The 21,263-nt window shown below is 52.8% G+C and overlaps 1 protein-coding gene across 2 annotated transcripts; it reads left to right on the top strand.

Moving 5' to 3' along the window:
• Nucleotides 1-790: 790 nt before the first annotated feature.
• Nucleotides 791-19,535, top strand: UBA1 (ubiquitin like modifier activating enzyme 1). Of its 2 annotated transcripts, XM_081221507.1 has the most exons (26): nt 792-1,011; nt 5,567-5,683; nt 5,813-5,871; nt 5,972-6,140; nt 6,228-6,362; nt 7,347-7,453; nt 7,703-7,793; nt 7,900-8,032; nt 8,518-8,615; nt 8,710-8,856; nt 8,987-9,163; nt 9,289-9,393; nt 9,481-9,561; nt 9,929-10,084; nt 11,751-11,916; nt 12,077-12,273; nt 14,073-14,137; nt 14,375-14,570; nt 15,295-15,369; nt 15,489-15,678; nt 17,037-17,125; nt 17,421-17,513; nt 17,641-17,832; nt 18,762-18,863; nt 18,968-19,068; nt 19,205-19,535. In XM_081221507.1, the coding sequence occupies exons 2-26, from the start codon at nt 5,567-5,569 to the stop codon at nt 19,338-19,340; spliced, it is 3,177 nt and encodes a 1,058-aa protein (XP_081077633.1). In that variant the 5' UTR covers nt 792-1,011; the 3' UTR covers nt 19,341-19,535. The 2 variants fall into 2 exon arrangements, with proteins under 2 accessions (XP_081077634.1, XP_081077633.1); XM_081221508.1 differs by lacking the exon at nt 18,762-18,863 and having other exon boundaries at nt 791-1,011.
• The last annotated feature ends 1,728 nt before the right edge of the window (nt 19,536-21,263 follow it).

Here is a 21,263-nt window from a genome sequence, read left to right as displayed (position 1 = left end):
GGAGGAGGCAGTTGCACTTCCCTTGGGTTTCCCCTGTGGTTCTGCAGCACCTTTCATTATTCATGAACGGGAAGGGGTGACCAAGTTGCCTCTCCTGGAGTACCATAATCCCTATTTGCTGGAGAGGGCTGTCTTGAGTGTATCTGTCCATGCAGTCTCATGCATAATTCATGAGTAACTGGGTGGGACCTTTTTTGGCCTCTGAGTTTCCAGGTTGGGCTGCTGCAGCATCAGTATTCATTATTCATGAGCTGGGGGAGTGTGTTTTCCCCGTGTTAGCCCTATTTCCCTGCTTAATGGGTATTAGATGCAGTAATGGGCGGAACTGTCTCTTTTGTTCTTGCCCACCGGGCCTCATGCATTACTCATGATAAGATGTGGCCTCGGTCTCCTTGGCTTCCAGGCTGCAGCAAGGTCATTCATTATTCATGAGCACTGGGGTGTGGCTTCCATGTTTTAACATTGGCTTTCTGGTTGCAGGGTGTTAGTCAGCCAGACACCCGGCCTCGTGCATAATTCACGATCAGGAAGTGTGGACTTGATTCCTTTTTTGGTTTCCAATGTAGCCTGGCTGTAACAATATTCATTATTCACCTTCCGTGGGAGTGCCCTCTAGGTCGTTTTACCTGTTTTCCTAGTTACTGCCACAGTAGCCACCAGGTGGAGCTATTCGCCTTCGAAGGAGTCACAGACAGGCAGGGACCATCATGCATGATTCATGAACGGGCGCGGCCTGCCTGCATCCGGGTTTCTGGGGGTGGGGCCCCCGGTTTTGTTCCGGCCTCGGGCTCAGCGGCCGCCATCTTGTGTCGGCGGCGGCTAAAGGGAAGGAGGTGCCAGGGACGAGCACAACCACTACGGCCTGAGGAGGAGAAGGCGGCGACGGCGATTCTAGGCGGCCCAGGCGGCAGGGAGGAGGAGGAGGAGGAGGAGAAGGAGGAGGGTGGCGGCCGGGCTTGGCTTCGGCTCCTAGAGGAGTTGGCGGCGTCGCGACCCGGGGAACCGGCATTGGTAACAAATGGCCTTTCTCAGCTCCTGGGCCGGGGCTAGGGGCTTCGGGAAGCATTGGAGGGTCTTGGGCCGGCGCAGGGCCAAGCTGACGTTGGGGCGGGCGGTGATGACTCGGACGCAGGGATCGTTGGAGAGAAGGGGGGGTAGATCTTGGGGCGGGGCCGACATTTCCCATCCGGGACCAGCCCAGTCCCTCGGGCTCCAAAATCTGACCTTAGGGTCAGACCCCCAGAATCTGCTTTTAGAGACTCAGGCCAACATTCCTAGTCAGTGACCTGACCCCATCCTGAGCCTTGCATCGCAGATCGGAACTTCCCCCAATCAGCAGTAGAGACTTACGGGATCAGCATTCCTGGTCAAAGCCTCCTACCAGTGTATGTCATTAAAGACCTTCCCCAGAATCTCTCTTCATTCACTCCTAGTTCCTCAGTATTTGCCCTCGCAGCTTTCAAGAGGGGCCAGACCTCAGGGAGGGTCCATTTGGCTTCATTTCTAAAAGAGTCTTTTCTAGCATCTTCCTTCAGAACCTACCCCCCCAACACACACACACACACACACACACACACACACACACACACACACACACACACACACACACACACACACACACACACACACACACACACTCCGCCCCCCCGCCCCCTGCCCTCAGAGCTTTGAAGGAGTCTAGACCCTGTGAAAGGTCATTTGCACTTGGCCTCCATGTCAGAGAGCACTCCCCCACATCTCAGAGGTCTCCCAACCCACCTTGGCCCAGCATCTTCCCTCCAAAACCTCTCCAGGCCAGCATTTCTATTCAGAGGTTTCCACATAGCACTCACCTTTAAAGACTCCTTTAATTCCTAGAATCTGCCCTTAGAGACTTCCTTTACTTTAAGAGAACGCACCCTTTTTTATGGTCCCAGTATTCTCTTCAGAGAGTACCTCTTGCAGGCCTCAGCATCTCCCCCATCAGACACTCATAACCCCCAGTATCTTCCCTCAGAGCCTCCCAGGGGACCAGACACCAGGGAGGAACTGTTTGGACATATAATCCTCCATCAGAGATCTCTCTGCCAGCATCTGTCCTTGCAGACCCTGTTGGCTCCTGGCCCCTTCCATCAGAGTCTTGCCTCTCACATCCCACGCTTCACTCAGCCTCTGCCTTCAAAAGCCAACCAGGGTTCCAGCTTCTCTCACAGATCCCTTAACCTCACATCAGGCCTAAGAATCTGCCCTCAGTGCCTTTCAGGATTCCAGCATCTTCAGTTAGGCTTTCAGCTTCGTAGGACCCCAACATCATTGTCAGTTGTCCCTTCCCACAACAGGTCCAATTCTCCATCAGAGTAGGAAACCCCTTTCTCTGCATCTACTCTCCGAGCCTCTATGGGGTCCCACATAATTGGTCAGAGAAACCCAACCCCACCTGAGGACCTAGCCAGTATCTGCTTACTGAAGTTTTTAGGGCCAGAACTGTCTGGGCTCAGCCTCCCCTTTGCACTCCTCAGAGCAGCTGCAGTACCTAGCACGTACCAATCAGAGATCAACACAAGACCTTTGTACTCCATTAGAAGTCCCTCCACGAGCCTACCCCGGGCGTCAGCATCCACCCTCATAGCCTCTTGGGACTCTGACATTAATGTCAGAGACACCTTTTCCCTGCAAGTCCCAGTTATTTTTGGTCAGAGATTTCCCTCTGCCACCAGTGAAGACCCCCCCAGGGCCCCAGCATCCTCCTGATGGAGAACACCCCCACCCCCAGACCCCAGCGTCTTCCCACAGCCTCCTTGGGCTGCAGCGTTCCCCACCCATTCCCTGTGCAGCCGCTGGGGCCTCCGGTGCAACTTCCTGGCCCTTTCGTAAAAGCTCCTTCTCCAAGGACCCAGATATGAGTCTTAACAGCCTTGCCCAGCACCACCCCTCCTGCTCCCCAGGGCTTCTAACATCCCCTTTCCCATCTCCCTCTGAGCCTCCAAGGGCTCAGACAACCGTCTCCTGACTCTTTTATATTCCCAGGGACTTCTCAGTTAATCCTTCCTAGGAGGCTTGACAGGCCCCAGCATCCTGTGCCCTAGCTTCTCTCCATCCTGATAACTTGACCCTGTGTCTACCCTCTCTCAAACCTGCTCCAGGACTCCTACCTCAAACCTTCTTCTCTGGTTTGGGTGGTAGACAACGCTCAGGCTTCAAAATCAGCAGATTGGAGACCTCAGGCAAGTTCTGAAACTCTCTAAGCCTCAGTTCAGCTTTGCTGAACAATTGATAGTATACGTGTTCTAATTGGGGCCTGAGCATGTGTTGAGAGAGAAAGGTTTCGAATTTATGCTGGGGGTGGAGGATCTTAGCTCCTCTCTGGGGTTTCTGCCCCAGACCCCTTCTGCTTGCCTTGAGACTGGCCTGATCCAAATCTCTGCGATTGAAATCCACTCTCAGACCATCAACCAAAACCTGCTTAGACCCTTGTTGCCAGCATTAGGGGTCCGGATGTCAAAGGTCCAGATAGCAGAGATATCTCTGGCCCTGGATCATCTCTGATTTCGGAAGTGGGAAGATGGTGTGTCCCAAACAACCAAACCAGTGACAAGGCAAGGCGATAACTAAGTAGTGGGGGCCTCTGCAGGTGCCCAGGGAGGAGCTTATGTCCTTAAGCCTCTGAGTTCTGACCACAGACCTTGACTTTTTTAACCTCCCTAGCAGCCCCTTGAGGATATTTCCGTTTGCCTCTGCTTTGGGGGAAAAAAAGGGGGGCTCAGAGGAAATGAGATACCTATCACGTGTCAGGAAGTCAGTAAATGGAAAAATATGATTTGCCTTGGTCTCCCTACTAACTCACCAAGCCTCTTCTACCCAAGTTGGTTCTTAGCGTTCCCAGCAGTTCAGCTAGATGACTTGGACCTAGCCAGCCCCCTGCCTGCTGGGTCCCCCTCCCTCACCCCTCATCTCTTAGCCCTGTGGGCTGGGCCCTGAGCTGGGTCCTGACTCTGTTCCCCCAGGAGGCATTGGCAAACAGTCCAGCACCAGCTGCGTGACTCTGGGCAAGTGACTGGAGTTCTCTTAGCCTTTGTTTTCTTATTTGTGACATGGACGTAAGGTTATCTGGTTCATGGGCATTGTTAGGATTATACAGAGCCCTTTACTCTGAGATTGACAGGCAGTAAGCTCTTGGTAGATGGTAGGGAGCTCCTGTCATCTTGCTTAGTGCTAGCATGTGACAAGGGCCAAGATGGAATCTTGGGTACAGTGGGGGTACTTGGTGTGATTGGGTGTCAGAAAAGGCTCAGTGTAGGAGAACAGAGGCTCAGAGGAGCATTGGGGGTGGGGGGGACTGATTGGGGGTCCTGTTGTCTCCAGCGTCTGGATCCAGTCACCCTCCCCCCACACACACACACGCCAGTTTCACTTCCACAGCAGCCTGCATTGTTCTGTCTCTGGGACCTAGTCCTCATGAGCTCAGGTTTTTCCATTTGTCTGGCAGGGACACTCGGCCCTGCCTTGCAGGGTCAGGACTGTTGAGGGGATGAAACGCCGTAACATCAGGAAGCAGCCTGGGCCTCAGGGTCAGCAGATCCCCGGGTGGTTCCAGCTTGGCCACTCTCTTTGTGAAACCTCGGTCAAGTCACCAAACTTCCCTGAGTGAATTTCTTTTCCTCCAGTGTGAGTTGGGAGTGTTACTGATACCAAACCCCACAGGGGTGCCCTGAGGACAGAGTGAGGCACAGACCATAAAGTGATCTGTGTTTGACATTTGGCCCAGGGAGGACTCCTAATAAATACTCGTTTATCATTATTGTTGATCTGTTTAAGGGACTCCACACGCAGACGAGGCTTGGGAAGTGTGTGTTTTCTCTCTCCCTGCGACCTCTGTTATTGGCCCTGGGTGTTTTCCCCTCCCAGAGCTGGGGGTGGTGGGAAGCGGATTGGACTTTGTGAAACTCTCCTCAGTGAGCCCCTCTGGGAACTGAGTTCTCAGCACGGTTTCTCCTGCCATCATGCCACCCTGATGGATGTCCAAGCTGCGTTTCCCTCTCGATTCCCTGTCACTGGGGATAAGGGAGAGGAGAAGGGCTGCATGCTATTGCCTACCTGCTCTGTACCAGGCTCTCTGGCCTGTGTTATATCTCATCACCTCAACAACTCCGTGGGGTAGGTAAGTGCTATTCTCACCCCTGTTTTACAGGCAAGGGAACCGAGCCCATAGGGGTTAAATGATGACTGTCAAGGAGTGCCAGGGTCTGACCTGAAGCTACATCCTTTCCCTGACTTCTCCACAAGTACATTCTTGTCAGTCCTTTCCCCCCACAGTATTGGAGTCTCTCCCTCATTATGCTGGGCTGGGGAGAAAGGCGAATGGCCTAGTGGTTAGCAGCATGGATTGCAAGCCACACCACCTGGGTTCAGATCTTAGCTCTGACAGCTTTGTGACCCTGGGCAAGTCACCACATCTCTCTGTACCTGTCTCCTCTTCTGTAAAATGGGGGTATTAGCCCTTACGTCTTCCCTTTCCCCACAATCACCACTAACCAACAGGAATACCCACGTGCCCTAGGCTCACCTCTGATCTCTTTTTTCCTTCCAGATGTCCGGCTCGCCGCTGTCCAAGAAACGTCGCGTGTCCGGGCCTGATCCAAAGCCGGGTTCTAACTGTTCCCCCACCCATTCCGTGTCGTCCGAAGTGCCCTCGGTGCCAACCAACGTGAGTGTCTTCTTCCTGGAGACTGGCAGGCGGGGTGGTGGGTGGGAAAGTCTTCTGTATCGCTGTCCCATCTGTCCCTCCCCTCCTCCTGCATGTCTCCCTGAACCCGTTCTTCCCCTCCATCTCTAGGGAATGGCGAACAACGGCAGTGAAGCAGACATAGATGAGGGACTTTACTCCCGGCAGCTGTAAGTGGGGCCGAGGTTGGACTGTGAGGTGGGAGGGGGCGCTGAGTGGATAGGGTCAGAAGGGCCTGGTCCTGACCTGAGACGCCCCCTAACCTGGCAGGTATGTGTTGGGCCATGAGGCAATGAAGCGGCTCCAGACGTCCAGCGTACTGGTATCAGGCCTGCGGGGCCTGGGCGTGGAGATTGCCAAGAACATCATCCTTGGTGGGGTCAAGGCTGTCACTCTGCATGACCAGGGCACTGCCCAGTGGGCCGACCTCTCCTCCCAGGTACCTCTTCCCATCGCCCTCCTCTGCCGAGACCCCATCCCCCAGGCTACACAGCCAGTTCATTTCTTTCCTCATTCCCCTTTGCAGTTCTACCTGCGGGAGGAGGACATTGGGAAAAACCGGGCTGAGGTTTCCCAGCCCCACCTGGCTGAGCTCAACAGCTACGTGCCTGTCAGCGCCTATACTGGACCCCTCGTAGAGGACTTCCTCAGTGGCTTCCAGGTACCTCGGGCCACCGCCCGACCTCCTGCCCGGTTCTCTCAGAGCCCATCTCTGGTTTATTCATTTGATCAATGTTTAATGGATTAGCCCGGGTGCCAGGTTTCATGCTGAGGCTGCAGCTAGGGGATGCGGGCAGGCTTTAGACGCTGGACCTGCCTCTTCAGGGGGAAGATGTGAGCCAGCAGACAGGACAGCATAGTGCACAGACTGGAGCCAAACCGCCTTGGCACAAGTCTCTCATTGTACTAGTGTGACCTTGGGCAGGTCACTGAGTCTCCTGTGCCTGCCTTTTGTCTGTTCGTAGACATGGGAATGGTAGTAATGCCGACTTCATAAAGATTTTGTGAGGGCTAAGCACTTAGAATAGCAGCTGGTTTTTGGTTAAATAAAAACCCTGGTCTGGAAAGAGGAGCTGTGGGAGCTGAGATTGTTTCCTGGGGTGTCCCAGCAAGCCAGGACACTGCTGCCGAACCCTGATGTAGCTATGGGAGCTCACCCTGATGGAATGGGTGGGCATTCAGGCAGAGAGCAAAGTCCCAAGGATCATGGCTGAGCAGGTGTTGTCCTGAGAATTGGGAGCAAGTGGGTGTGGTAGGAGTGAGCTCAGACTTTGGCTGAGGATGAAGTTTTACTTCTGTGTCTCGCAGGGCATGGCAGGGTTGTAGGCAGGCAGCAGTGGGCGTTGGCAAACGAAGGAGTCAGCTGTCGTCCAAACTCTGTCCTCCCAGCTGCCTCTTTACCTTGCCTGCCATAGTTTAGGGATTCACATTTCCCTTCACTGAGTTTCGCCTGGGCTGAATCTGATACGTGGTAGGTACTTTGTATTTGTGATAGAGAGCTGAACCAGCAAAGCCTTAAGGACTCCCTGAGGCCTCGCACCAGCCTTCCTCCACCATCTCCCCCTTTCCCCTTTCCCCTTTCCCCTTTCCCCTTTCCCGTTTCCCCTGGTGCTGGGCCCTCGCCTGAGCTGCCACCTCTCCACAGGTGGTGGTCCTCACCAACACCCCCCTGGAGGACCAGCTGCGGGTGGGTGAGTTCTGTCACAGCTGTGGCATCAAGCTGGTGGTGGCAGACACACGGGGCCTGTTTGGGTGAGTGCCCCCACCCTTTTCCCCTGACCCCTGCCATGCCCAGGAAAAGACCCCCAACCTCTGACTGCCCTCAGCCCCTTGGGTTTTGGATGTTGTGTCTTTACCTCACCCCATGTAGCATGAGTGCCATCTGATTCCCAGCAGTGATGGGCTGAATTTGCTCAGCAAGTATTTGCTGCATCTTGAGGGACACGTGGGGTCCCTGAGCGCATGGGACTCGAGCATCAGCCCTATTGCCTCCCTCTACAGGCAGCTCTTCTGTGACTTTGGAGAGAAAATGATCCTCACAGATTCCAATGGGGAGCAGCCGCTCAGTGCTATGGTTTCTATGGTCACCAAGGTGAGGAGGGCAGCCTCAGGGGTCCTGGCATGCAGATGGGCGGCAGGCCTTCCTGTCTGCTCCTGGTACCCTGGGCCTGCCTCTGAGGTACTCCTCCTTTAACCAGGACAACCCCGGTGTGGTTACCTGTCTGGATGAGGCCCGGCATGGCTTTGAGAGTGGCGACTTTGTCTCCTTTTCGGAAGTACAGGGGATGATTGAACTCAATGGAAGTCAGCCCATGGAAATCAAAGTCCTGGGTGAGCTAGGGCCCTGGGGAATCAGGGGAGATAGGAGGTGTTTCCCTGGACTCTGCGTGAGGGGAGACACATCCTGGGTGTCTGAGATGAACCAGAGACAGAGTCCCCTGGGGTCCACCCAGAGCTGGGGACGTGGGGGAGAAGTGCTGTCTCGTGTTTGAGCTGTTCCTAGAAGAGGCTCCTGGTATCTGCACTGAGGGGGAAAAGGTCTCTGGTGTTTGAACAAAGCAGATCGGAGGATCCACTCGTGTCTGACTGGATTCGGACAGGGAGCAGAGAATGTCTTCTAGCGTAGACTTGGGGTCAGGGACACGGGGTCCCATGGGCTCTTAAGCTGGGCTAGAGGGTAGATGGTTTCTGAAGTTCGAGTGGAATCGATTACTCCTGTTGTCTGGGTTGGGTCAGGGTTGGATTTTTCCTCATCTTGTGGGTGTTGTGGGTTTTAGGGAGGGTGGGTAGCCTGACAGTTTCCCTGTCTACCCTAGGTCCTTACACCTTTAGCATCTGTGACACCTCCAACTTTTCTGATTATATCCGTGGAGGCATCGTCAGCCAGGTCAAAGTACCCAAGAAGATCAGCTTTGTGAGTGTGGGGAGTAGTGGGCTCTGGGGGTGGTGCCAGGCAGTTCCAGGTTCTCCATTCTTCTCTTCTGGTTCTGATGCTCTGCCCCCCACAGAAATCCTTGTCGGCCTCCCTGGCAGAGCCTGACTTCGTGATGACGGACTTCGCCAAGTTTTCCCACCCCACCCAGCTGCACATTGGCTTCCAGGCCCTGCACCAGTTCTGTGCTCAGCATGGCCGGCCCCCTCGGCCCCGCAATGAGGTGGGTAGGTGGGTGAGCCAGCCAGGGCAGATGACCTTGGCATCGAAGGCCCACAGTGCCTCTCTACCTAGCCCCCCCACCCCCGACAGTGGCCTCACAGGCACGCTCTTGGTTCCTTCTGCCCCACCAGGAGGATGCCACAGAGCTGGTGACCTTGGCCCAGGCTGTAAATGCTCAAGCCCTGCCAGCAGTGCAGCAGCACAGCCTGGATGAGGACCTCATCCGAAAGCTAGCATATGTGGCTGCTGGGGATCTGGCACCGATAAATGCCTTCATCGGGGGTCTAGCTGCCCAGGAGGTCATGAAGGTCAGCAAAGATGGAGAAGGACAGGGTTGGGGTGGTCCAGACACCTCCCTGATTCCATCGCTTGTCCATCTGTGTCAGGCCCCAGCTAACCACTGACCACTTCCCCTGTCCTGCCCAATCCCCAGGCTTGCTCTGGGAAGTTTATGCCCATCATGCAGTGGCTGTACTTTGATGCACTGGAGTGCCTCCCCGAGGACCAGGAGGCCCTCACAGAGGACAAGTGCCTCCCGGTATGTGAGCGGGGCCCTGGGGGAGACGTCATTGGGGGCATTTCTGGTGAGGCCTCTCTCTGACACTTCTCCCTTTGCATTCCTCAGCGCCAGAACCGTTACGATGGGCAGGTAGCTGTATTTGGCTCATGCCTGCAAGAGAAGTTGGGCAAGCAGAAGTACTTCCTGGTGAGTGATCCACTGGGACAGCCACTTTCTTCATCTTCTGTGGCCTCTGGCTACCTCTTACGGGGTCTCCTTCTGCCTCCTGAGGGCGGGTCTTTTGGTTCTTATATCTCTACCGCATGACTTTTGCCATTTTCTTTTATCTTGAGGGAAAGCCTGACGTGTCCTTCTGTTTCCACCATCTTGCGCCTCCTCCCTCAGATGCCTGGGTTATTTCTCATAGCCCTGGCACTTGAGGATGTGGCACTAGACACACCTCTCCCCTCTCTTGCTGTCTTCAAGGGGAGTGAGAGTGAGGAGTGATGAGTGACTTCACACTGACCTGCATCACCCTGACTAGCCTCTTTCTCTCTTCTTGGCTGTCTTTTAGGTGGGCGCAGGGGCCATTGGCTGTGAACTGCTCAAGAACTTTGCCATGATTGGGCTGGGCTGTGGGGAGGGCGGAGAAATTGTCGTCACAGACATGGACACCATTGAGAAGTCAAATCTGAACAGACAGTTTCTGTTCCGGCCCTGGGACGTCACGGTGAGAGCGGTGGGGGTAGGAGGTGGGACTTAGTCATCTTGTTGTCCTCTTTTGTTCTCATTCTTCTTGGAAAAGGGGCTTTACCACCTTTTTCTTTCCTTCACCTTCTCTCTGTCACTCGTTCAACAAACATTGAGTACCCTTCCATCGAATCGACCGTTTTTTATTCTCTTTTTTTTTTTTTTCTTTTTCCTTGACTTCTTACGAGTGCTGGTTGGGACAGTGTGTTGGGGGTCCCAAGTTCAATGATTCACTAGCCCCCTGGGACTCAGCAGTACTCAGCATGTAGTTGTGCTCACAGTTAACGATTTCTTCTGGCAAAAGGATGCATAACAAAATCAGCAAAGGGAAGTGGCTCATGGGGCGGAGTCTTGGGGGAGACCAGGCACAAGTTTCCAAGACTCCTCTCCCAGTGGAGTCGCACAGGACATGCGTAATTCCGCTAGTAGCGAGTTGCAACAGCACGTGAAATGTTGCCAACCAGGGAAGCTCGTTAGAGACACAGTACCCAGGGTTTTTACTGTGGGCTGGTCACATAGGCACCCTCTGCTGGGAATGTCCTCAAATTCCAGACTCCCAGAAAGAGAGCAGGAGTTCAGCATAAACCACAGGGTTTGCATAAGCAGTCTAGGCACAGTGAGCAGCCCTTACCAGGTACTGGATGGCAAGAACCCTCCAGAAATCCAGGTTCCCAGACTCCAGCCAAGGGCCAACCTGGCCAGCAGGCCTCTTTCCTAGGAGAGCACTTGTGCTAGGTTCACTCTTCTCTGCACAGAGAGAAGCTGGGTTATATGGTGATCTAGTTAGGAAGCCTTCTGTAGGGGACAGTGTCATTGTTGCCTGGCCAGGATCGATTCCCCTTTTGTTCATTCATTTATTCACCAAGTAGTTATTGAGTAAGTTCTGTTCTAGGTACTTGCAGTACACCAAGGAAACAAAGATTTTAGTGGGCGGGGACAGACAGTAAACAGTAAGCACAGTACAATAGCGAAGTTTATAGTTAACATCCATAAGTGCTGTGCAGAGGAAACAACAAACACAAGATGAGGGAAGTGGGCAGGCCAGGGAGATAGGTTTGCAGTTTTGCTTACAGTGGTTAAGGAAGGGCTCGTTTCTGCCGACTTGGAGGGAGTGAGGGAGCAGAGTGGCTTCTGGGGAAGAGTGCTGAGGTGGGAGGGTAAGGGGAGATGAGCTAGAGGAGATGGGGGCCAGCGCGTTTGGCCTTCAGTGGACGTGGGAGCCAAGGGAGGGTTTTCAGCAGAGGAGGGACGAGACCTGATTTGGACTTTGAAAGGATCCTTCTTGTCTATGTGCTAAGGTTCTGTTTCGTTTGGGGGGAATGTTCCCCAGCCCTGGGTGCCGTTAACTGAAAGAACAATAGAAGTTGGGTAGGCAGAAGAACAAACGGCTGGCCTATTGTCTCCAGCCTGTGTCTGTGCACTGCTTCCCTTTTCACTGAGCCCCTGCCATATCCGTCAGAGCCCTAGCCATGTGGTACTGTCACGGACTGTCTCCTGCCAAACCAGGGAGCCTCCTGAACTCAGGGCTTGGTTCTTCCCAGCATTAAATAAGCCAGCCTTCAGGAGGACAGCTCTGTGGAGGTTCGCTGGTGCATGCATGAATAACTGAGTTCTGTTCCCCCATTCCTACCCTTGCCCCCCACCAGAAGTTAAAGTCTGACACAGCTGCTGCAGCTGTGCGCCAGATGAATCCGCACATCCAAGTGACAAGCCACCAGAACCGTGTAGGCCCTGACACCGAGCGCATCTATGATGACGATTTCTTCCAAAACCTGGATGGTGTGGCCAACGCCCTGGATAATGTGGATGCCCGTGAGTTTGGAGGCGGGTGAGGAGGTCAGGGGCCAAGTTGCGTGCGTGCGTGCGTGTGTGTGTGTGTGTGTGTGTGTGTATCTTGGAGGTGCCTGTCTTCCAGTCTCCTGATGTTCATTTCCTGGCACTCACATTTTGTTGTGACCCCCCGCCCCCCCAGGCATGTACATGGACCGCCGCTGCGTGTACTACCGTAAGCCACTGCTGGAGTCAGGCACACTGGGCACCAAGGGCAATGTGCAGGTGGTGATCCCCTTCCTGACAGAATCATATAGCTCCAGCCAGGACCCGCCTGAAAAGTCCATCCCCATCTGCACACTGAAGAACTTCCCCAATGCCATCGAGCACACCCTGCAGGTGATCAGCGTAGGGGGAGAGGGCGGGGGCAGGCACCCGGCCTCACGGCCACTGGCTCCTGTGCTTTTTCTTTAAACCTTCCTCTCTTACTTTCTATCTTGCAACCTTGGTTTCTAGAATGATTCATTCTTTTTTTTTTTTTAACTTTTCTTTTGAAAAGTTTTCAACGTTTAGACAGATACAGAGAATAGTGTGGGGAACACTCAAATACTCTTAGATTTAACATTTGTTAACGTTTTGCCACATTCCCTTCATAGATTCATGTGGCTTTTTCTTCTTTTGGTGAAGTATATCGTGGCCATCACAATGCTTCACTCCCTCTGCTTCTTCAAAGGGAGGATATATTCGCACATAACAGGGTCTCAAGCCCAGCACTGGTGACAGTTGGGGCCCGATATCTCTTTGTCATGGGGGCATCCTGAGCACTGTAAGATGTTTAGCAGAATCCCTGGCTTCTACCCACTAGATGCCAGTAGCACCCCCTTCTATTTGTAGCAACTAAAAATGTCTTCAGACATTGCTGGATGTCCCCTGGGGGCAAAATCCTCTCCCAGGTGAGAACTGCCCCAAGGTAAGAACTGCCGAGTCTAACCAAAACCCCACCTTCCTGCTGAACAAAGTTAACGGTAATTCTTACTGTCTTATTTGTCTTATTATTATCTTACTCCTTATTTGTCTCTAATACTCAGTCCATATTCAGGTTTCCCCTGCTGTTGCTCAAAATGGGTTTAACAGCTGGTTTCCCAGGTTGATTTTGTTTGCGTGACGCATATACATACAGAATACAGGGCAGCGCACATCTTATCTGGCTGAGTTTTTTACAAAGCGAACATATCTAGGTTGTCCAGCACCTAGGCCTACAGACCAGAACCTAAGGATAACCATTGTGTTATCAGATGATTCTTAGTACAGTCTTTGAGAGCAAACCGTTCAGAATGTTTAATAAAAGTATGGGGGGGGTGGGAACAAAATAGGGAGGGGGGGGGAAACAGTTCCCTCTATCACTTTCCCTTCTGCCCCTGCAGTTCCAGACTAGGTGTCTTTGTATTTGTGCACCCACCACAGACTCACTAGGCCGTGAGTGACCTTGGACTTAGCCTGTCCGGGCCTCTAACGAAATGAAGGTGACAGTAATACATACTTCCTGGGGTTGTAAAGCACTTAGCATTCACTGTGTATCTGGTGCTGTTTTAACTGAACCTTAAATACACACACTTGGCAACCCGTGAGGTGCATATTACTGTTACAGTATCTGTTTCGGAAAGGAGGGCACAGAGTTAAGTGTCACCGTGTGTCCCTGAAGTCGCAAAGCTAGATACTGTGTAGCAGAGCTGGTTTTGATCTCTGACATCTATATCCTCCAAACCCCCTCACCAGCGACAGCACTTACCGTTCCAGGAATTCTCAGAGGGCAGAGCCTCTGTCCAGTTTGCTGCTGAGTCCTCAGGGCCCGTATAGGACCATAATTTTAAGTACGTAATGTAATTTTAATATACACATAACTGAATTGTTTCTTTTTTATTGAGGCATGACGTACCTCACGTAAGGTACGCAGAACTAAAGATTTTTCACGCATCCACTAGTGTGACCGCTGTCCAGATCAAGTTCATTGGTTTTTCAAATTGAGGTGCTGGGGATGGTGGAGTGGGGAAGGTTGGGAACAGTGGTTGCGGGGCTTACCTTCCCCCAGAGCACCTTTGTTCATCCTGTTTGATTTGTTCACTGATGGTCTTTCTCATGCCTCCAGAAGCCCATTTTGTCAGCTATCGCCCCCTGTAACCTGTTTGCTCTGTCTGCAGTGGGCTAGAGACGAGTTCGAAGGCCTCTTCAAGCAGCCGGCAGAAAACGTCAACCAGTACCTCACGTAAGTAACCAAATGCCCCCTCACCCCACCCCCTGCCCCCCAGCCAGGGCATCCTGTCTGCTTTCCTCACCAGTGTGACACCCAGCCAGGCACACTTCTCCAATGAGTCAGTGAATGCTGGCCTCATTCCACTGGGGATCAGGAGTAGCTTTCCGTGGAGAAAGTCGGGTTTCCCTGGAGCCCACGCTTGGGGCCGCTGTGTAATCCTGCCCTTTTGACCCCTCCAATTCCTGATAGAGACCCCAAGTTTGTGGAGCGGACCCTGCGGCTGGCGGGCACCCAACCCATGGAGGTGCTGGAGGCTGTGCAGCGCAGCCTGGTGGTGCAGCGGCCACAGACCTGGGCCGACTGTGTGGCCTGGGCCTGCCACCATTGGCACATCCAGTACTCTAACAACATCCGGCAGCTGCTGCACAACTTCCCTCCCGACCAGGTAACGCCCACTTGCCAGGTCCATTTGGTGGGATGCGTATCCTAGAAACAGGAGCCTGCTGTGAGCTCTCCGTGTGGCTCCTCTCGGTCATTAGTCCAGCTGTGGCAGATGCCCCAAGGCATGGGGGTCTCACACGAATGATTAAACTTGACCTGTTTTTGCTGTCCCCTTTGCTTTGAGCAAGAGACTTCATTTCTGTTTCCCTTACCTGTGGTGTAGGCTGACTCACCCACCTCCCAGGACTGTAAGGATCATAGTGGAGAAATTTTGGAGTTAAGAGCTCAGGAATCAGTGGGGGTTCAAATCCCAGCTCCATTTTCATTTGGGCAAGTCACATACCTTCTCTCTGTACTTCAGTTTCCTCATCAGTAGAGATAACAGTAATCTATCTCATGAGGGTTTTTGTGAGGATTTATTGGTATTTATTAATATTAACTTAGTACAGTGCCTAGCAATTCATAAGAGTTTGTTAAATGGCTGTGTGGCTTGCACAGAGTGAGTGCCAGGAGTTTTTTTCAGTGAGGCGCCCCTGTTTCATTCAGCCTGGCATCAGCACTTCCATCTATAGGACCCTACAGTCTGGGTTGTTCATGATCGATTCTAGCCCCCTGCGCGTGCCCAGCCAGGAATAGTGAGTCAGGGCACATCCAGGACCAAGGTGAGAAGTTAGGATTGTTAGAGAGGACTCCAATCTCAGGTCCTGCTCCTCTCTCTACTTCCTTAGCTCACAAGCTCGGGAGCTCCATTCTGGTCTGGGCCCAAACGCTGTCCACACCCGCTCAGCTTTGATGTCAAGAATGTAAGTCTCCTCCTTGGGGTCTCCTAGGGTCAGGTGGAGGGTGCGTGGGTGGGAAGGAGGCCGAGACTCCCCAGGCGAGGGTGGACGTGCTCACCCTTCTGGGCCCTGCCTTCTCCCAGCCTCTGCATCTGGACTACGTGATGGCTGCTGCCAACCTGTTTGCCCAGACCTACGGGCTGACAGGCTCTCGGGACCGAGCTGCCGTGGCAACGCTCATACAGTATGTGCAGGTCCCCGAGTTTACCCCCAAGTCCGGCGTCAAGATCCATGTCTCTGACCAGGAGCTACAGAGCGCCAATGCCTCTGTTGGTGAGGATGTTTGGCCAGTCGGCCAGGAGTCACCAGCCCCACTTGTCCCCTGCCCAGTCCGGCCTTTTCTGCCCCTGGCACTGCTCTGCAACCCCTGGCCTAAGGCTTCCCCACACCTTCCTTTGGAGCCTCCCTTGCTCTGAAATGAGGGTCGGTTGGGTTAAATTCTATCCCTCCTGCCTCCTCCTCCCCACTCTCTGGCCCTCGGGAGAACTAGCTGTTTGTTTCTCTTGCTCTGTGTGTGTTTCCCTTGGAAAGAACAACTTTTCTCTGTTCCTTCTTGATCTGTTTATCTGGAGGGTGTGATTTCCACCAATGGTCTCGCTCCCTTGGTATCTGCCCCATCTTCCCACCGCCATGTTCCTCTGTGTGCATCTTTGCCATGGTATTGCTCTCCACAGTTTTCCTCATCTCCCTCTCCATATCTCTGCCCCAGTTCCCCATCTCTCTCCATCTCTTTCCCCCAGCTCATGCTGTATATCAGGGGTAAGGGCCAAACAGTGACTCTTCTAGGCTTTGCAGGCCATATAGTGTCTGCAGTTAATCACCTCTGCAGTTGAAGCACAAAAGCAGCCATACACAACGTACAAGTGAATGAATGTGGCTGTTTTTATTTTCTCCCATGTCCCCATCTTCCTCCCCAAATATATATCCGTCATGTTCCTCTCTGTGTATTTCCTCCATCTTGTTCCTCATATACATGCACATGTATGTATCTGTGTGTAATACATATAAAACATATGCAAGGTGTATGTAAAATGTATATAAACATTGTGTGTGTGTATACACACACACACACACACACACACATACATACACAGCATATATAGGGTATGTATAAGATGTATCTATCACGTGTATAAAATTTTTTCTCACCTATCTCATCCTCTGTATATGCCCCTATTTTCCACTCTTCATATATTCTGTCCCCCAGTATCTTAACCTCAATATCCACATCTGCATATTTCTCCCAACTTCCCCTCTATATATCTTCCCCTGCCTTTTTCCCCTGTATCCTCTTACGTCTCCCCACCTCTCTGCATTATTCTTCCTGAGATCTACAGCTCTCCCATCCTGATCTGTCCATCCCCACTTCCTCCTAATGTCTTCATTTTTAGTTCCTTAGAGTCTCTAGAGATACCTCTCTCTTGATATACCGGCCCCCCGCCCCCCGTCTTATTCAGGTTTGTACTCTGTTGTCCTGCTCTCTCCCCATTGCTCCTCCTCTCTCCCAGCATGTCTTTCCTTTTCAAATCCTTTATCTACCTAACGACCTTTTGCCCGACCTGGGCTCCTGTTTCTACCTCAGACCCTGGCCTGGGGTCTAAAGGGTTGACGGTGTCCCTCTCTCCCTGCAGATGACAGTCGTCTGGAGGAGCTCAAGGCCACACTGCCCAGTCCAGAAGAGCTCTCTGGGTTCAAGATGTACCCCATTGACTTCGAGAAGGTGCTGGGTGGGGGCCCTGGGCAGGCAGTGGGGATGGGCTAAGCACAGATGGGCTGGACAGAACAGGTTCTGGGGATCTAGAGGCAGCCCCAGGCCTTTGTGGGATTGGATCACAGGCTTGCTATGGGGCCCTGAACGAATAGATGTTCCCAGCCATGCCTCTGTGATCTGAGAGCCCAGCAGGTAATTTCAGTGGAGGATACTTGTGTCTCCGGAGGCCAGGAATCCTCCTCCTCCTCTGATCCTCTCCTTATTGTCTCCCCACCCTCCTCCCTTAACCTCTCACTCATAAAAGGATGATGACAGCAACTTCCACATGGATTTCATTGTGGCCGCATCCAACCTCCGGGCAGAGAACTATGACATTCCCCCTGCAGACCGGCACAAGGTGAGGCAAATCTAGACCTGACGTTTCACCCCCTCCCAGGCTGCAGCTGCCCACATTCTATCCCTTCTGTAGAATATGAGATTCTTCTACCCTTAACTTCCTTCCTTGATCCTTTCCTTCCTCACAGAGCAAGCTGATTGCAGGAAAGATCATCCCGGCCATTGCCACGACCACAGCAGCCGTGGTTGGCCTTGTGTGTCTAGAGCTGTACAAGGTGGTGCAGGGGCACCGACAGCGTGACTCCTATAAGAATGGTTTCCTCAATTTGGCCCTGCCTTTCTTTGGCTTCTCCGAACCCCTTGCAGCACCCCGTCATCAGGTGAGGGCCTGCATCAGGGGAGGTGGATTTGTGGGTGGGTGTTTCTCTGTAGAGCTGGGTCTAGTTTACTTCATAGCCTGTCACCAGGAGAGGGTTTCTGTCAGTGTGTACCTGTTCCTTTTGTGTACCCCCTTGTTCATTTATTCACTCATCATATATTTTTTTTTTTTTTTAGTATTTTCTATGTGCTAAGTACTGGTCTGATTCTGCTTGTGGAAGCCCTCAGAAAAGATATTTGAATATTAGATTATGATTAATAACTGCACAATAGTAGCACCCAAAATTTATTGGGTGCTTAGTATGTTAAGTGCTTTTGCTTGCTTCTTCATTCACTCAGATATTTACTGAGCACCTACTGCGTGCTAGGTACTCTTATAGGTGCTAAGGTTATATTCCTGAAATAGAGTAACACAATAAATGATTTTGGAACCCCAAAAAAAGAACAGGATAAGGAGAACTTGAGAGTACCAGGTGGTGAGGGGATGGGTTTGGGATTTTAGATGTGGGATAATCAGGAGTGGCCTTACAGAGAAGATGACATGTGAGTTCAGACTTGGAGGAGGTGAGGAGACAGGCCACAAAGGATTTGCGGGGAAGGCATTCCAGACGGAGGGGCCAGTCTCTGTGAGGGTATTGAGGTGGGAGTGTGCCTGGCATGTTTGAGGAAGAAGTCGTTAGAGCAGAGTGAGTGAGAGGATGAGGGGATAGGAAATGAGGAGAAGAGAATAGGATTCCAGTGACTTAAGGCCCTATCTCCATTATCATAAGGGTTTCAGTCTTTACTCAAGGCAAGATAAAAGCCACGAGAAAGTTTTGGACAGAAGAGGCTTGTGATCTGACTTAGCATGTCTGCATGAGTGGAGGGGGAGACTGATGGGGCTGCGCCCTCTGGTGGCCCCCATCCCATTGGCCTGCTCCTTGTCCCACAGTACTATAACCAAGAGTGGACATTGTGGGATCGCTTTGAGGTACAGGGGCTGCAGTCTAATGGTGAGGAGATGACCCTCAAACAGTTCCTTGACTACTTCAAGGTGAGACCCCTTTCCCTCTCTCACCCCACTGGGGTCGGAGTGTGCAGGTGACTGGCTGGCCTGTCCACCCCCGTGACACTGCTGTCCTCCCCCTTCTCCTCCAGACAGAGCATAAGCTGGAGATCACCATGCTGTCCCAGGGTGTGTCCATGCTCTACTCTTTCTTCATGCCGGCCGCCAAGCTCAAGGAGCGGTTGGATCAGCCGTGAGTTGGGTAGTGGGGGGCCTCAACTTGGAGCTGTCCCACTCCTGCTCCCTGCCCTTCACCTCCTCTGCCCTCAGCTACCTGCCCCTCTTCACTTACTTTTTGCCTCCCTGACCCTCTGCTCCCCCGCCCCCAGGATGACAGAGATCGTAAGCCGTGTGTCGAAGCGAAAGCTGGGCCGCCACGTGCGGGCCCTGGTGCTTGAGCTGTGCTGCAACGACGAGAGCGGTGAGGACGTTGAGGTTCCCTATGTACGATACACCATCCGCTGACCCCTGTCCTCTCCTGCAGACTGACCGCAGGCCCCCTCTCCAGACCCCTTCCAGCCCAGGGCTCCCATTTGGCCTGTGTCATCGGCCCAGCTATCCAAGCCTGGTGTTCCCTCCTTGTCCCTCTACCTGAACCCCTCTTGCCGCTGCTTCCTACCTTGTTTGGGACCTGAATCCTAATAAAGCGTTGTAAACCCAGATGTGACATAGCTGCTGGTTCCAGGGAAAGGGGGGACTTTCTGGAGCTGTCTGGTTCAGATAGGAACCAAAAGGGCTCAGCCTCACCCCAGCTGCCAGCTTCCTGGGCAGAGAAAATGTGGGAACTGTCATGTCTTCCTCCTGCCCTTTGTGCTTAGGAAGAAATGGAGGCGGTAGTGAAGCTGTGGAGAGCAGGTACCTAGGTCCTTGTGACTTCACGGGAGGTGGGTTCAGATTCACTTTCTCCATCTCTAGCTCCTAACTCCCTGCCATATTGATTTTGAGAGGTAGTTAAGAGTACTGTTTGAGCAAGTCCTTTAACTTCTCTAACCTTGTCCCCCCTCTGTGAAGGGAAAAGTTATGGCAACCAGTTGGCCAGGGCTTGGTCACTGTGGCTTATGTCCTTGGGGCACATCCCTTCCCAACCGGACCGAAGCACTCAGACCCTGGACAAGCCTTTAGCATCATGGTTCCCACTGCTAGGAATGCCTGTGCTGTCCTTAGTTCAACTTCCCTGCTGCAGAGGGGCCTCAGCAGCTCTGCTGGACTGAGGAATGCCAATGTTTGTGCACAGTTTGCAGTTCTGATGAAAATATTTGGCTGAGAACATCTGTAAAGGAAAAGCCTCTTTCCTGTCCCTCGGGACTGGTCTGCTTGTCCTGAGGCCTCCCACCTGTGAGATGAGAGCGGCTGTGGGTTGTTGATTGGTTGGAGCAGGCAGTAGGAGGCTCACCACAAGCCCCACCAGGACTGCAGAACTGCCCGCACTCCGTCTTTGTCCTCAGCTGAGCACTTCAGACAGTTGAAAGCACCAGTCGGACTGGCCACCTGGTGCCTGAGGATGCCACTCATACCTCTGTCCTTCACCCAGCCAGACTCCAACTTTTTCCATTTAGAAACAGACCCTTCATTCCTTCACTCTAACCCAAGTACTGGGAATCACACAAACTGGCCTGACCCTGACCTGTCACCCATCACAGCCTGTGCTGCCTCCTGGGCCAGCTCTAGACTCCAGGCACAGCATATGCCCTTGCCCCACATCCCTCTGGTTACTTTTTTTTTTTTTTTGGCCACGTTGGGTCTTCGTTGCTGCGTGCGGTCTAGTTGCGGCGAGCGGAGGCTTCTCTTGTTGTGGAGCACAGGCTCCAGGCACACAGGCTCCAGTAGTTGTGGCGCACAGGCTCAATAGTTGTGGCTCACAAGCTCTAGAGCGCAGGCTCAGTAGTTGTGGTGCACGGGCTTAGTTGCTCCGTGGCATGTGGGATCTTCCTGGACCAGGGCTCGAACCCGTGTCCCCTGCGTTGGCAGGTGGATTCTTAACCACTGAGCCACCAGGGAAGTCCCTTTCTGGTTACTTGTTTTTTTCTTGGCCTATTCTGTTTGGGTGACCTCATCCTTCCATACTTCCTTTCATTCTCCGCCAGGACATTAGGGACTGAAGTGCTTTATCTCTGGCATCCGTTTAGTGGTGATGCTAGCTATCTAGGTCAAGTGGAGAGGTTTTCCCACCACAGGTACTTTTTCCATTATTGCTGCTCTAGAGTACCCCCAAACTCTGCACCTGTGTCCACTGTTTCCACCATTTCCACCTCAGCATCTGAGGCTTGCACACAAACTTGATTTCTCGGCCTCTGCTATCCTGGGGCCTTCATGGGTACTCTAGACCTTGTTCACTGTATCCCCCTGCCCCCCACCATTACACCTCCTGACTCCAGACATTGCTGTCCC

The sequence above is a fragment of the Mesoplodon bidens genome, assembly GCF_964165515.1.
Source record: "Mesoplodon bidens genome assembly, chromosome: X".
In the NCBI taxonomy this organism is placed as follows: domain Eukaryota; kingdom Metazoa; phylum Chordata; class Mammalia; order Artiodactyla; family Ziphiidae; genus Mesoplodon; species Mesoplodon bidens.
Note: the sequence above shows the minus strand (reverse complement) of the source record. Positions and strands in the feature narration are given on the sequence as shown.

Bases quoted from the DNA above. Each gene is read 5' to 3' on its own strand.
- UBA1 (XM_081221507.1), top strand. From the start codon at position 5,567: ATGTCCGGCTCGCCGCTGTCCAAGAAACGTCGCGTGTCCGGGCCTGAT. The intron at 9,562-9,928 runs GTGAGTGATCCA...GCTGTCTTTTAG, and splicing joins GCAAGCAGAAGTACTTCCTG to GTGGGCGCAGGGGCCATTGG. The intron at 12,274-14,072 runs GTGATCAGCGTA...CTCTGTCTGCAG, and splicing joins CCATCGAGCACACCCTGCAG to TGGGCTAGAGACGAGTTCGA.